Source organism: Equus asinus, chromosome 13, assembly GCF_041296235.1.
Source record: "Equus asinus isolate D_3611 breed Donkey chromosome 13, EquAss-T2T_v2, whole genome shotgun sequence".
NCBI lineage: Eukaryota > Metazoa > Chordata > Mammalia > Perissodactyla > Equidae > Equus > Equus asinus.
Window position 1 is genome coordinate 32,397,020 of NC_091802.1, and position 15,314 is coordinate 32,412,333.

A 15,314-nucleotide genomic window follows, 5' to 3' on the forward strand; every position below is an offset into this window, starting at 1 on the left:
ACTTATTTGCTAACTTGTCTGTCCATCTCTGCCCTTACAATTTACTTAAGCAGCTTGATAATAGGGCTTTGTTTACGCTGTTATAACAGTGCCTAGGTCAGAGTCTGCCCACTGCAGATACTCAATAAACAGTTCATGAAAGAACGAATAAAGCGAAAGGATTACCTTTTCTTAAGTGACATATTTTTCCTTTCACTTTTTTTTTGGAAATAAAACTGTACCAGGAAAGAAATTACTTATTTTTCTTGAAGCTAATAATAATTTGCCTATTTAAAAGAAAATTAAATAACCCAAGCACAGCTTCTTTTCTAGAAATCACTCAAGATTAAATTTGATATATTTTCTTAATGGAACATTAAGCAGTGACCTACTTTCAATTTGCAACAATACAAGAGAATATGTGAGTTTACCACTTTCCTTGAATGGTAAGACACCACAAATATTTACAGTGGTTATTATCTGGCTTTGAAGAATCAAGTCACTAGAGAACAGGTCCACCTCACAAAGACAGGTGGAATTGTGTCTCAAATGGCATCAGAATCACATAAGTTATCCCCTTATACTTGGAACAGCTTCCCCAGTTCCAGGGGAAGAAACACAGAAATAGAACGATTACCTTACGAGGAAGCAAATACCATAATGCCCATTGTAAATAGTATAGCTGACCTTCACCAAAGACATATGGCTTTTCCTTTGATAAATTCATTTTAGTTAATAAAAATACGCCCTGGGAGACATAAGGAAAACAATGAAGAGAGTCTGAGACCTAGAATAAATACAATGAGAAGATGCTATCCAGTCCGAGTTTGGGATCTAAGAGAAAAATTATGAAGGCCTTCAAATGTCGCAGTGCTGCATTTCCCCTTTTTCTCAGAAAACCCTTCCCAACTGCCTAAAGAACTTCTAATTAGCTTCAGAATGTAAACGCAAAAAACAGCTATTCCTGACATCCTAATTTCAAAAGTTAAAATATTGCCAGTTTCAGACAGGAACTTGTGAATTGAGCAGGAGACTCGAAAACACGAATATATGCAATCAGATAGTCACAACTTGGTAGAGGAAAAGTTCACCCTGATTTTCAATTGACTGAGTAAAAGTCACGTAATTATTCAACCAATTTGTAACAGTTGAACATTCATATTTCTGCTATCCTAAGAAATCCTGTGATGAAAATACTTACATATACATTGATATGCACATCTCTCTCAGTATTTTCTTTACAAAAATACCAACAGGTGGGATTACTGGCTTAAAATATATGACCATTAAACAGTTTTTTTAACTTTCAAAAAAACTTTTCAAATAGATATTTTAAAAGCTCTTGCTATATACTGCAAAATTGATTCCCAAGAATGTTGTGCCAAGTTATATTCCCACCTGTAGTGGATGAGAATATTTACCTTCAACTTTAATTAGCGGCAGGCCCAGATGGCTCCTAAATTTGAGGGATTTTTTTCTAATTCCTAATATATGGGTGACTCAAGAAAGTGTATTCTCTCCAGGAAGATCCCTGCTCCTTGCTTCCTTGGCTCAGGACTCATATGGGCCCTCGTGGGTACAGAAACCTTTATTCCAGCTGCCCATCTCAATCCCATGAAGCTCTGAAGTGTAAGACTCCACTTATCATTATAGTTTTATCCTGTTTTTGGTGCAGGAAGACGTTCCTTTCTTGGTTTTTATCTTTTGAACACACACACACAACTTTAAATGTCATTTCTAAGAGCAGGAACAGAATGGGGAGGTTTGGGCATGAAATCATTCTACCATCTTGATCCCAAAGTCTATTCTGAATCTTGACGGCTATATTTTCTTGTTTTAATACTGTGGACTTCTTCATAATCATATATTTGCATGTTTATGTATATATTTGTTTATAAGACCTTGAATGTAATGTGTGTGTGTACACACAGACACACACACACACATATATATATAATATATATTTCTCTTTACAAAAGCTTGCATGTAGAGCACTCTCTCCTCAGAGTTGGATTTTGACTATTGAAAGCATGTGTGGAGCCCCTAGTTGCCCTGACATTCAACCCAGGTGTCGTGGACTACCCTCTCAAAGCTCAGGCTGGGGGCTGGCCAACGTGCATTTGTGTTACAAGTATGAGGATGATGTAGAGTATGCGCAGAGTGAGAAGCGAGCCAAGACCAGAGGTGGCTGTGTAGAGGCATGTGGCATTTGGTGCAGAAGCCACTGTGCCAGGTTCCCTTTACATTTAAAGTTTCCTGTATGCCCCTTTGCATATTAGATCTCAAGTATGTCTATGCAGCCTAACGGATGAAGCCCCACTTGGCCCTCTGCTTGACATAGAACCTGTGTAAACCCTGAGGATTTCAATAAATGCCATAGACTCACCAAGATAAAACATTAAAAAGAGTCCATCTCCTCTCCTAGCCAGTCTTCAACTTTATTCACTACCCCTTCCAATTAGAGTGCATTAAAGGTGCCCTCCTGCCAGGGTTCCCTCCAGTTAGTCCCACAACTGCTATTGTTGTTTAGCGGAGGGTGTAACAAGTTGGCTCTTGGTGCTTTCCTTCCTTCTATGTGTCCTATCTGCCCTATATCAAAAAGTTCTGGGGATTTGCCTGTAACTGCTAGTACCTTTGAAGGTTTTTACCCTATTTTTATATTCATTTATCATTTCCATGAAAATCTTGAAGGAAAGTAGATGCCTGTGTTTATGCTGCCAATTTACCAGGAAGTCAGTAAGTTCTCTTTTTAATTAAAGACCTCGTATGGGATATCTGGCCAGCTACTGTTTTAGTATGCATTTTTCTTAAATAGAACTGTCTCTTCCTGCTTTCGTCACAGAATTATTTTGTCAATCTAGGGTCAAACAAAGACTACGGTTGAAAACAAGTAGTTATTTCAAATAAAGATTACACCAAATCATTACAATATTGACCATGTAAATATTGATGGAGATCAATATAAGCACCTCCAGGGGTTCCAATACTGATTGAAAAGTCGATTCTGTCTACATACTGTTTCACTGGAAGTAATGTGACACAACAGACTGAAGTTTCCTCGCAGTTTGCAATAAACAACTGAAAGATAAGATGCTGATTCATACTTTTAGCCACAGTTTCCTGTCATGATTTCATTCTAACTCAAAATCAATAATAACATTAAATATTATATATTAAGAAAAGCTCTCATCTATCATATTTTCAAAGGTATCTAAGTTCAAAGAAGCTTTAGACAATAATTATTTAATACTTACCATTGAGAGAACATAAATTTAAATTAATTACTGTAAAGAATAATAACAACGTAGCACCAGCAGCAGCAGTAGCAGCAGTAACCTCCCTTTATGGAACATCTTGCACTACCAGGTGCTCTGTTAGGTACTTTACATGTATCTCATTGAATCCTCCAATCCTGCCACTTCACATATGATAATCTCCACTTTTCATATGAGGAAACAGGTCCAGAGGTTAAGTAATTTGCCCACTGAAGCTGGATGACTAATCGGGATGCTCTTTGGGGCACCTTTAGGCAACATCGGAGATTCTGAGAAGCCCTTCTCCATGGATTCAAACTGCTCCTCCAGGCTGCCTCTGTGATTCACACACTTCTCCACTGCTAGATGTGTTCTGATGAGGGCTGGATGGCCGTGTCTGCAATGCTGCAAAAAGCATTCATGTTCCCTATGACTCTACATCAGGGGTTCTTAAGTTGGGGTTCATAAACACTCTGAAAAATGGATGCAAAATGTCTATAATTGCACATTTCTGGGAAAAGGGAGATTTCAATGGAGTCCATGAGCTAAAAAAAGGTTCAGAATTGTCTTCTAGATACTCCTCAGAGGCTAGCTTTAAACTATAAGACCCCAGAAATCTTCTTCTCATTTCCGAGGAAATCCCACAATATAACATCCTAGAGTGTACTTACAGTAAGAAGAAAGTGGAGGCAATTACCCAAGTAAAAATTTCAAACTGTAACTTGAAACAACCAGAGAGCCATGGCAAAGGAAATGAGGTGGAGGATGCAGCTGAATTATCTACCTCACGGTAGTCATTTTCTGCTTTTCATTACATACAGGAACAGCTACTGCCTTTTTAAAGAGGAAGAAAAATGAGCTGAGTTTATCTGAATTATCAAACTTAAAAAGATATGTCATGGGGCTGGCCCCGTGGCCGAGTGGTTAAGTTCGCGCGCTCCGCTGCAGGCGGCCCAGTGTTTCGTTAGTTCGAATCCTGGGCGCAGACATGGCACTGCTCATCAAACCACGCTGAGGCAGCGTCCCACATGCCACAACTAGAAGAACCCACAACGAAGAATACACAACTATGTACCGGGGGGCTTTGGGGAGAAAAAGGAAAAAAAAAAAAAAAAGATATGTCATATAAAATTATAAAAGTACTGGGAAGATATGCCAACGTTAGCAATTATATTTCCAAATAAAAAGACAACATAGAAACTGTTTGCTAGTTTTAAACAGCAGAGTAGGTATAATCTTGCAACTGATAAAAAGTGCAGATGGAATTTTTCACTTTTCTTCCAAAGAAGTTCTGCTGAATTTCAAATATTTTCTTTGAATAATCATGTTTGACAAATATAAAGGTTAATGTTAGTATGGTAATTAAAATTAACGATGGCTATGTCCACCGGGCTATGTCTGTGCAGGTGTTTCCCTCCACTGCACCCACCCTAACTTCAAAAATGTGATATATAAAATTCTGAGCTTACACATAATACATGAGGAGTGATTATTTTCATCTCTCCTAAGACCCATAGAATTCCCTTACATAAAGAGTTCTTACAGGGCTTTTGAAATATAATTTGATTTTTAAAAATGTAATAGGTTATACAAAATTTAAAAAAAAATACACACTGCAGAAATTGAGCAGATACTATTGGAGGCATGGTTTCCAATCCTCTATAATATAGTTCTCAGTCAAAATTACCCCAGAGGGTCTTTGACTATGCCCTTCTAGAAAGCGAAGCCATTTATTGCCTGGGACTTTACTCAAAACTTATTATTCTGATACTTAGTTAACATAGAATTTTATCTATATTATATTTATATATATTTGATATCTGGTCCCCAGCATAGGGAAGATTAAGAGTGGCAAACTAGAGGGATAGTGGAACGCTAAAGGCCAGCACAAAGACAGCCAGCAGACAGACTGACATCAAGGGAAGACAGAAAAATAAATAAAAAGGGAGTCCAAATCCACGAAGAGGCAAAAGCATCTGGAAGATAGCAGGAGAGAAGGACGGAAATGTCCAACCATTTAAGTTTTCCCCAAGGATCTCCCTGTCTATTGGGATGTTAGAAGTTACTCAGAGCATTCCTCTGCTTCTCTCTCTAGCCCAGTGCTGACTCTAGGGGTGTCCAGTGACAGATCATTCTGTTCCTTAAGAGAGGTACTCTTCTGGCCCTAGCTTAGGAGTAAAGGCCTGAGCCAGTAGCTCTGACGAGTAGGGAACTGGTTCAGCTATTCCTCAGCCCTTTAATTAATTATCCTGCTAACTGCCCGAGAGTCTGTTCCTAGTTTTCCCTGCTTGTGATCCTGGGGATTTTTCCACGGTTCTACTTAACTCACTGTTTCAGCAGTCTTGTCTTTCACCTTTATTGTGTTTTGGGGTCTTTGCTCAGCTGGGCTGTACCTTCAATCTTATTCCAACTGTTATATATTATTCAAAAATTCCTCAATGTTGACTCCACCCTTCCAGGTTTCCAGTGCTGTTGTGGATTTATTTTTATATTTATTCTTCCATTTCAAAGAGACTTTGGATGGAGGTAGAAGTAAAGATATGTCTTAACCAGCTATCTTCTGTTGGAAGCCATTTTGAGCACATTAAATAAAGCAAATATTCTCCCTTTATATTAACATTTCTATCCTTAGCTATCAATTTTCCTGTAGGTAAACTAAACATTTAACAAAATAAAATTGTCAAACTTGAAATCTTCTTCCGCTAAATGAATTATTTTTTTAAAAAAGTGAAAAAATGCAGAAAACTTACAATCCATGTCAAGTAGGGCACGAACAGATTTAATAAGTTCCTTAGATTCAAGTGCCAGCATGGCTGGGATGTTCCGTCCATTCCTTCCCAAGGGTGTGAGGGAAGTCTGAGAAGCTAACAGAGCTCTTCTTTCACTATGAGAGCAATAAAATAAAGTGGAACTTACTACACAATAAAAAACATCTATCTTTGCTAAATCTGAATTCCTATTAGTTATAAATTTGTATCAACATATTTCTATTTCAGAATATTGTAATCTTATAGCCATAAATGAAGTAATTCACACAAAACAATATTTCTGTTTTCCATTCTTTATTATATAATAAATAGGCATATTTTAAAAATTAGGTTGATTTCACATACAAGGAAGAAGAAACAGAAGGATGGCCTACCTCCTACATTTGTTGGGCTTATTCTGTGAGTGCCTGTATTGTGCTAACATAATGTAGCCTTTTAGTTTTGTAAAAATTCAACTTAAGCATTTAAACATAAATTTATTAAACAGACATTTACAATTCCTTCTAGTGATATGAAATATAAATTCAATATGTACATTTGCCTTTGAAATGATCTCTTAAGCGCTTCCATTTGTTGTCCTTAAGTGTAAAACAGCCTAGAGCATTTACATCACTTTTTAAAAATGCAAATGTCACCTGAAGTGAATGCATTCTGACATAATTAAAAATGCAGGGTTTTACTGCAAAAAACCATCACGCTAAAACTTTTACTTGAAAAGAAATAATTTTATTTTATTTTACTTATTTATTTATTTTTAAGATTGGCACCTGGGCTAACAACTGTTGCCAATCTTTTTTTTTCCTGCTTTGTCTCCCCAACCTGCACCCCCCACCCCCGTACACAGTTGTATATCTTAGTTGCAGGTCCTTCTAGTTATGGGATGTGGGACGCCACCTCAACGTGGCCTGACAAGCGGTGCCATGTCCACGCCCAGGATCCAAACCCTGGGCTGCCGCAGAGGAGTGTGCGAACTTAACCACTCGGCCACGGAGCCGGCCCCGAAAAGAAATAATTTTAAACTGATGACAATACCATCATTACTTAGAACCATCTTCTTAACTCACAAGGAGAAACTAAAGCATCAATTCTCAAACTCAAATACAGAGCCTTTAATCTACGTTGAATGACCAAGGCCAATATCTATTATAGAAGATATACTATATGCAAAAGACTAAACCAAATTTTACTTGTGTTTAACTTTCCAATAGGTGGTGAAAAACTGCTCATTTTTGCTTTTTAAAGTTTCCCTTTTCCATAAACCAGTTTAAGGCAAGGGCAGGCTCTGGGTTTTAAACAGTCATTTTTAACCTTCATTTTTAATACCAAACCTTTTGAATTATTATTCAAGGTCACAATGAGACCTTGGAGGGTGGGGGTGGGGGACACATCTAACCCACACAAGAGGAGTCTGATTGCTGAGTATTTTAATATACTTACTGAAAATAATCATCATGGAAAATTCACATAATTATCTTACATCATAACAACATGGATAACAACGTCAGAGTTCTTCATTAGAAGAAATAAAGTATTACATTAAAATGAGTTTAAAAGTATACTACTATAGATATTCTTCTAAATTAAAAAACGCTATGTGGGAACCTAAAATATAATAAGAATACAATGAATCATCTTCATTTATTAAATTGCTGTTTTCATAGTAAAGTGTAGAGGTTTCCTGTATTTCTGCTAGCATACATTGCTAGAAATAAAAATACATTGCTAGTGGCAGCTATTAAAAGATGAGGAAAAAAACTACTTTGAAAATGTATAAATAGGAATCTTTCTTTTGTATATCTCTTTTATCATCTACCAAAGTGACCATAAGCTTGCAGTTTGAAATAAATAAATCTCGTTAATATGTCTGTAGCTCCTAGTAAGAAATTTTAAATCAGAAACAAACTGTGAATAAAAACAAAATCAAGGCGTATTCTCTAAATATATTTCTTTTATTTGTTTACTGAATCTTGAAAATAAAACAAACATTAAATGAGCATGTTTTGCAAAATTCTGTTTGCCATAACAACTGATCTGCTGGGTTGAGACTGACCTTTAGCAATGAACCTGTGACTAGTATAGTAATTTTTATTCATATACAGGATGCTTAAAGAATTTCCCATTGACCTCATCTTTACAGAATTTCTGACAAAGACAAGATAGGTGATTCCTACCTCTATTTTAGAGTACCAGGTTACAATGACTGGTTAAACACCTCCAGGAATTTCTTTGATAGAGACGGGATCAAAAACAATGTGTCCTTGGGGCTGGCCCCAGGGCCGAGTGGTTAAGTTCGCGCGCTCCGCTGCAGGCGGCCCAGTGTTTCATTGGTTCGAATCCTGGGCGCGGACATGGCACTGCTCATCAGACCACGCTGAGGCAGCGTCCCACATGCCACAACTAGAAGGACCCACAACGAAGAACATACAACTATGTACCGGGGGGCTTTGGGGAGAAAAAGGAAAAAAATAAAATCTTTAAAAAAACAAACAAACAAAAAAAAAACAATGTGTCCTTGTATCTATTTCCACAAGACATTAAAGAATGGTATCCAAAAGTTATGTGGCATCCTAAGACTATTTAAGAGATTTTAATATTTTAGTCACAATTACCAGATGAAAAATAGAATCAGTGGCCATACTCTGCAGAAAGCACTTAAATATTCTTACCTTAAATTTGATAAAGAAGCAGAATTATCAGAAAATACTTCTTGAACAGCCTAGTGACAAACAAGATAATGAAGGAGATAAATAAGGTTGATAGTTTTTTAAAATGTCTTTTCTTGCTTAATTAATATGTATAACCTACCCCTCCCCTCTAATTGATTAAAAAGGCGTTTCTGTTATGTGGGGAAAAAAGCAATTACATTACCATGCAATTCTACTCAGAAATGTAATAGCTATAGAAACATTTCTTTATAGGGTCAATATGAAACCATGTTTACCAAGTATCAAGAATTTTAGGAAAGTGTTCATTAAAACACAGTATGTTTTGGCAACATGTTACCTTGTCTCAATTATTTTCCTAACAATCTATATGTTAGTTGGTCTTTCCATTATCTAAATCTGACTCTAAGTCACCGTTGCTGTTTTGAGCCCAGAGAACGTTTCTATAGCCACCAAACACTGTGATATTATCTATATATCAGTTGCCTATACATTTCTTTAAAATGGGAATAAAGTAATGTAACAGGAAGATTTACCTCTACAAAATGAAGAAGCTTTTCAGTGGATGCCTCAAAAGTTTTTCGAGCCATTTCCGACTTTCGCAATTGGCAGTCAAGTACTGTGATTCTCTTTCTTAACTCCTGCACACTTTCCTATTCAGAGATATCAAAAGGAGTGTCTTACACATTTCTTCAATTTTACACCAGTGGCTCCTATTTTCAGCTTTTATTAACTAATATCCAACAATACCATATTATTTATTTTCTCTCTTACTGTACACATCTTCTGATCTTGGAGGTACCTGACTAATTGCATCTTTAAAAGTTAAACTGCACAGGGATGCTACAAATTTTATGAGACAAGCTGCATATGACTTTATTGCTTGTTATAGTAAAATACATTTAAATTAGTTTATAGTGTTTTTTGGCAAGATGGCTTACCAGATGTTGACAGAAACCCTGACCACCATGGCACAACCAAAAATGCTCAAGATATACACATATATTTAATGTAATATAATCCAATGTAAAGCCAAGCTAGCAGAGAAGTAAAAGAATTCCATGGATAGCAAAAGAATTCCATGAAGACAAGCAATAGCGATGCCGAGTGAACCCACTGGAGTAAGAATGCATTGTGGCATAATTTGCTTTGAGGGTATATGTTGATCTCTGGCAGCCGACAGCTTGGGGTTTCATCAGGTACAAATGGCAAATGGGAGAACTTTAATGGGTGAACTAGGAATAAAGAAACCTCACAGAGGTAAACAGAGTTTTGATTTTGGCTGTGGTGAGTGGGTAAAAAAAGTCTCTCCTGAATAATTGCTAACCACACACCCCACTCACACAGATTTGAGGTCAGAATTTATATTACCTCTGTGGCCTGTATATTCATAAGCTGAAAATTTAATTTAAATTGTCCCAGGCTGGTAGAAGCAAACACAAAACTTCTCTGGATGGATATTTTCCAAACTCAGATCTCAAAGAATTCTCATGTAAAATGGGTCAAATGAATATGACTTCAGGAAATAAGCTACCAAGAATAAAAAGTCAGCTGAAGGAAACAAATCATAGGGTCAGCTCTATGAAGACAGCTAACACTGGAGTAAGCAGATATAGAGTGGTGATATTTAACATGTTTTAATAATTAAGAAGAAATTTAAAGCACAATAGAGGGACAAGAAACTATCAAAATTGATCCAGATGATAAAAAAAAATCAACTTTAAATAATGCAATCATAATTAAACTAGAAACTCAATGTACAGGATTAACATTTAATTAGATACAGTTGAAAAGAGAATGGTGAACTGGAAGACAGAGGAAAAGAAACTCCTCATAATACAGCAGAAAGATAAAAATGGAAAATACAAAAGGAGGAGGGGGGAAAGGAGAAAATAGTCAGAAGACCTAGCATACATACAATCTGAATTACACAAGAGAGACCAGAAAGAACGAAAAAGAAATAGCTCAGGATAACTGCTTTGCATTTTCCAGAAATGGCAAAAGATGTTCCTCAGATCAGGATGCTAAATGAATCTCAAGCAACAGAAATAAAAATAGTCAATACATGACTCATCACAGTTATACTGCTGAACATTGAAAATAAATCTTAAAATAATCTCGAAAGAAACAACAGAATTGCAAACAAATGACAGATTGACAGCTGATATCACAACCATGAAATAAAAAGTGAAAGAAATTAAATGCCAACTTAATATTCTAAATATAGCAAAAAATATATTTCAAGAACAGGAGTTCAATAAAGATGTTTCATACAAACAAAAATGAGAGAGTTTATTACCAAGAGATCCTCACTAAACAAATTTCTAAAAGATGTACTTCAGGAAGAAAGGAAATAATTCTAGCAAGAAGGTCTGAGAAGCAAGAAAGAATGTTAAACAAAGAAAATGGTAAGCATGGGGTCTATCTAAACAAAGGTTGACTGCACTAAATAAACTGTAATAGTGTCTAATTTATGGTGTTAAAAGCCAAGAAAGAACTAAAACACAGACAAAAATAGAAATTAAGTAGGAAGGGATGATTGGATTTACATTCTAAAGTTCTTATAATATTTAAAAGAAGAAGAAAGCTAATGATTAGTTTATAATTTAAGTTAAAGTACAATGTTAAAACTTCCAAGATAACCATTATAAATTAGAAAGAGAGTGTATAACTTCTAAACCAGCAGAGGCAAAGAAATGACATGGGGGGGGGCATTTCAGAGAAATCTGAATCAATCCAAAAAAGAGGCAAAAAATGAAAAAGCAACTAGAAAACATGGGATAAACAAAATGTACAAAAGAAGAGGGCGGAAATGAAGCCAAGTGCATTAGCAAATACAAGTGTAAATGGAAAGATCTTTCCAATTGAAGGTCAAAAACTGGTAAAATGGGCCAGCCCGGTGGCACAGTGGTTAAGTCCGCACGTTCCACTTTGGTGGCCTGGGGTTCGCTGGCTCGGATACCGGGTGTGGACATGGCACCGATTGGCAAGCCATGCTGTGGTAGGCGTCCCACATACAAAGTGGAGGGAGGTGGGCATGGATGTTAGCTGAGGGCCAGTCTTCCTCAGCAAAAAGAGGAGGATTGGCAGCAGATGTTAGCTCAGGGCTAATCTTCCTCAAAAAAAAAAAAAAAGTAAAACAAGGGAAAATCCAGCTCATGTTTTTTACTATATATGCAATTAAAATATAAGGACACTGAAAAGCTGAAAGTAAAATGACGGATAAAGTACATAGGTAAATACTGAAAGAAAGCTGGTGTAACTATCTTCATATCAATCAAAAATAAGCATTAAGGGGGGCTGGCCCCGTGGCCGAGTGGTTAAGTCTGTGCGCTCCGCTGCAGGCTGCCCAGTGTTTCGTTGGTTCAAATCCTGGGCGCGGACATGGCACTGCTCATCAAACCATGCTGAGGCAGCATCCCACATGCTACGATTAGAAGGACCCACAAAGAAGAATATACAACTATGTACTGGGGGGCTTTGGGGAGAAAAAGGAAAAAAAAAATATATAAGCATTAAGGGGAAGAGAAGATGGCTAGATTGAAGAATCACAACATTTTCAAAATGGATGACAACACAATTCCAAACTTGCATGCAGCTACAAATATCACTTCAAAACATATAAAGAAAATTTTAAAAAAGAAACCACAAGGGAGATTTTAACACACTTCTCTGACAAAGAAATCAACAGGACTAGAGAAGAACTGAACCCCACAATTCACGACCCTGATCTAGTGGACTATATAAAACAATCCATTAAACAACTGCAAACTCTTTCAAAGCTCACTTTGAACATCTGTAAACACTAGCCATACAGTAAGTCATGAAGCAACCATCAACACATTTTGGAGTTGTTATCCTATAGATTAGATTCTCTGGCCATAATGCAATTAACCTTTCTGTGCCTCAGTGGTGTTTATAAATAAAGGTTCAATCATAAATATGCAAAATTTTCCCGAATTAATCTATATATTTGATGAATTTTTGGTGGAACTTATAAGCTGAATCTAAAATAAGTATAAAAGACCAAAAGATCATGTAGCCAACACACTTTTAAAGACAAAGAACTAGGTAGAGTGATCAGAAAACAAGACTTACTGTATAACATATAGTAATCTACATACTGTGTTATTTGCACAGAAATATACAAATAGACCAATGAAAGAGAATAGAATGCCCTCAAAAAGATCAACACACATGAAATCTTGATATATGACTGCTGATCAATTAGGGAAGAAGATGCTTTTGAATAAACGGTGCTGGGATAAGTGGTTATTCATTTAAAATAAAGAAAGAAAGAATAAAATGAATCCTTACCCCATACAATGCCACAACCAATGACAGGTGGATCAAAACTTTAAAACTTTTACAGGCAAATATAAAAGAATATCTTTACATCTTTAGGAATGGAAGAACTTCTAAAAAGAAACATGAGGGAAAAGATCAATAGATTTGACTACATGAAAATTAAAGAACATCTTTCACCCAATTCACCATTGGGTAAAGGGCAAGCGATAAATTCCAGGGAAGATTTTAATAACATATAACTTAATATGGATTAGTAACCAGAACATATGAACAATAACTACATATCAATAAGAAAAGGCAAATAACCCAATGGAAAAATGGTTAAAAGACAGGGAGAGAGATTTCACAGAGAAACATAAATGGCTAACAAATACATAAATATATGCTCAACTATCTATCTGGGGCAGGGGGCAAAGTGCTAGTTTATAATGTTTGGGGTATAAATAATCCAACCATGGCTAATTTCAAGTGACCAAGATGGTGTCATTGAACATGGAGTTGAGAAGACATGCACACAATCAGCTCTTGTGAGCCTGTGCCAGCTGGTCCCAGCACATCAGTGGCTCAAAGTCATTAGTAATCAGGGAAATTCACATTAAACCACAATGAGATACACTTATGACACCTACTAGGACTGATAAAAATTAAAAGTAAAAGAAAACGAAGTGTCAGCAAGGATGTGGGGTAAACGTAATTCTTACTCACTAATGGTGGGAATAAAAATTGGTTCAAGCACTTTCAAACAATTAGGCATTACCTAGTAAAGTTGATCAATCATCCTTCAACCTAGCAATTCCAGTCCAAGATATGAATCCAAGAGAAACTGCTACACGTGTGGAGCAGGATACATATACAAAAATGCTTTTAGCAACATCATTCATAGCAGAAGAAAACAGAAACAATTGGACTGTCCATCAAATACAGAATGAATAAATATAGTGTAGTATATAGTATATCCATTCAATGGAGGACAAACAAGAAATGAAAAGACATGAACTAGCTATAAACTTGAAGTAGATGAATTGCAATAATAAAATGTTGAGTGAAAAAAGCAAGTCAGGGCCGACCCCTTGGCCGAGTGGTTAAGTTTGTGACTCCACTTCGGTGGCCCAGGGTTTTGCCGGTTAGGATCCTGGGTGCGGACATGGCACTGCTCATCAGGCCATGCTTAGACGGCATCCCACATGCCACAACTAGAAGGACCCACAACTAAAATATACAACTATGTACTAGGGGGGGTTGGGGAGAAAAAGGTAAAGTAAAATCTTTTGGAAAAAAAAGAAAAAAGCAAGTCAGAAAAATACATACAGTATACTTATATAAAGTTGATAAACAGGATAAACTAAACAACATATTGTTGATGGATATATTATCAAGAAATTGGTCAACACTAAATCCAGGAAAGCAGTTTACTCTGAGAGCAAGAAGGGGGATGCAATTGGAGAGGGACATTGTGGGTTTTCAAAGGTACTGGTAATGTTTTATTTGTTACGCTGGAAATGAATAAAAAAAATTAAAAGGGAGAATAAATAGATAAGGGAAAAATTATAATGAAAAATAAAAGCGTTGTTACAGAAAGAATCTGTGTTTTTAAATGAATATTTGAATCCCAACTCTATAACATCTTGGTCAATGTCTCTTCAAGCAATCTCAAGCAATTAAAAAATAAATGTTTCCTTCTCTTTCTCCACTGGTTTTGGGTTGCAAAATGTTGAGATGGCCATGTCTAATATCGCTTCTTTGGGGAAAAAAAAGGTTGTTTTCAGAGACAGGTTAAGGGCTTAGCTTAGGGTCTTATTAAGAGATGGTCTGAGATTCCCGTTATGCTAAAAAAGAGAAGAGCTGAATTAATTATATTATCAGACAACTTAGGACAAAAATGTTTCTCAGCTATGAGTTGGAAGAGAGAACTACAAATAACTTACTCCTAAAAAAAAACCATGGAATAAATTCATGTGAACTCCTTGAACATAATATTATTTAAAAGGAAAAGTATTTTTAAAGACTGTTCATTTTCCCTCCAAAAGTAACTATAGTTACTATAAAAAGAAGCTTTTCATATTTTGATAATTCCCAAAATATTTTCAGAATCATGTTAAAGTTACTCACATCACATAAGCATGTGTATTTGTTTTCAGAATGTAAACACTGGGTCAAAAAATAGTAAATGTACGTAATATTCGTAAGTATGGTTGCTTTCTAAATAATACGTTTTCCCCTTGACCTTGTATTATCAAAAGTTAACAGGAACGTCAGCCTTCTTTTCAAATTGGTTTAAATGGACAGAAGTGAGAAAGCAGTGACTCTTAAGAGTTAACCAAAAAAATTTCAGGTTTTCTTTA

The 15,314-nt window shown here is 36.1% G+C and overlaps 1 protein-coding gene across 12 annotated transcripts in view; it reads right to left on the reverse strand.

Moving 5' to 3' along the window:
- Positions 1-15,314, reverse strand: part of STXBP4 (syntaxin binding protein 4) — a 160,050-nt gene that overhangs the window by 52,762 nt on the left and 91,974 nt on the right. For 7 of the 12 annotated variants that reach the window (XM_070482975.1, XM_044746110.2, XM_070482973.1 and 4 more), the window contains 3 exons: positions 9,201-9,317; positions 8,668-8,717; positions 5,984-6,117 (listed from right to left, as the gene is read on the reverse strand). In XM_070482975.1, the coding sequence (XP_070339076.1) occupies positions 5,984-6,117; positions 8,668-8,717; positions 9,201-9,317 (301 nt within the window). Of the gene's footprint in view, positions 1-3,407; positions 3,639-4,083; positions 4,316-5,983; positions 6,118-7,933; positions 8,444-8,667; positions 8,718-9,200; positions 9,318-15,314 lie in introns of those variants that run through there. The other 5 variants (XM_070482977.1, XM_070482976.1, XM_070482978.1 and 2 more) reach the window with 3 other exon arrangements.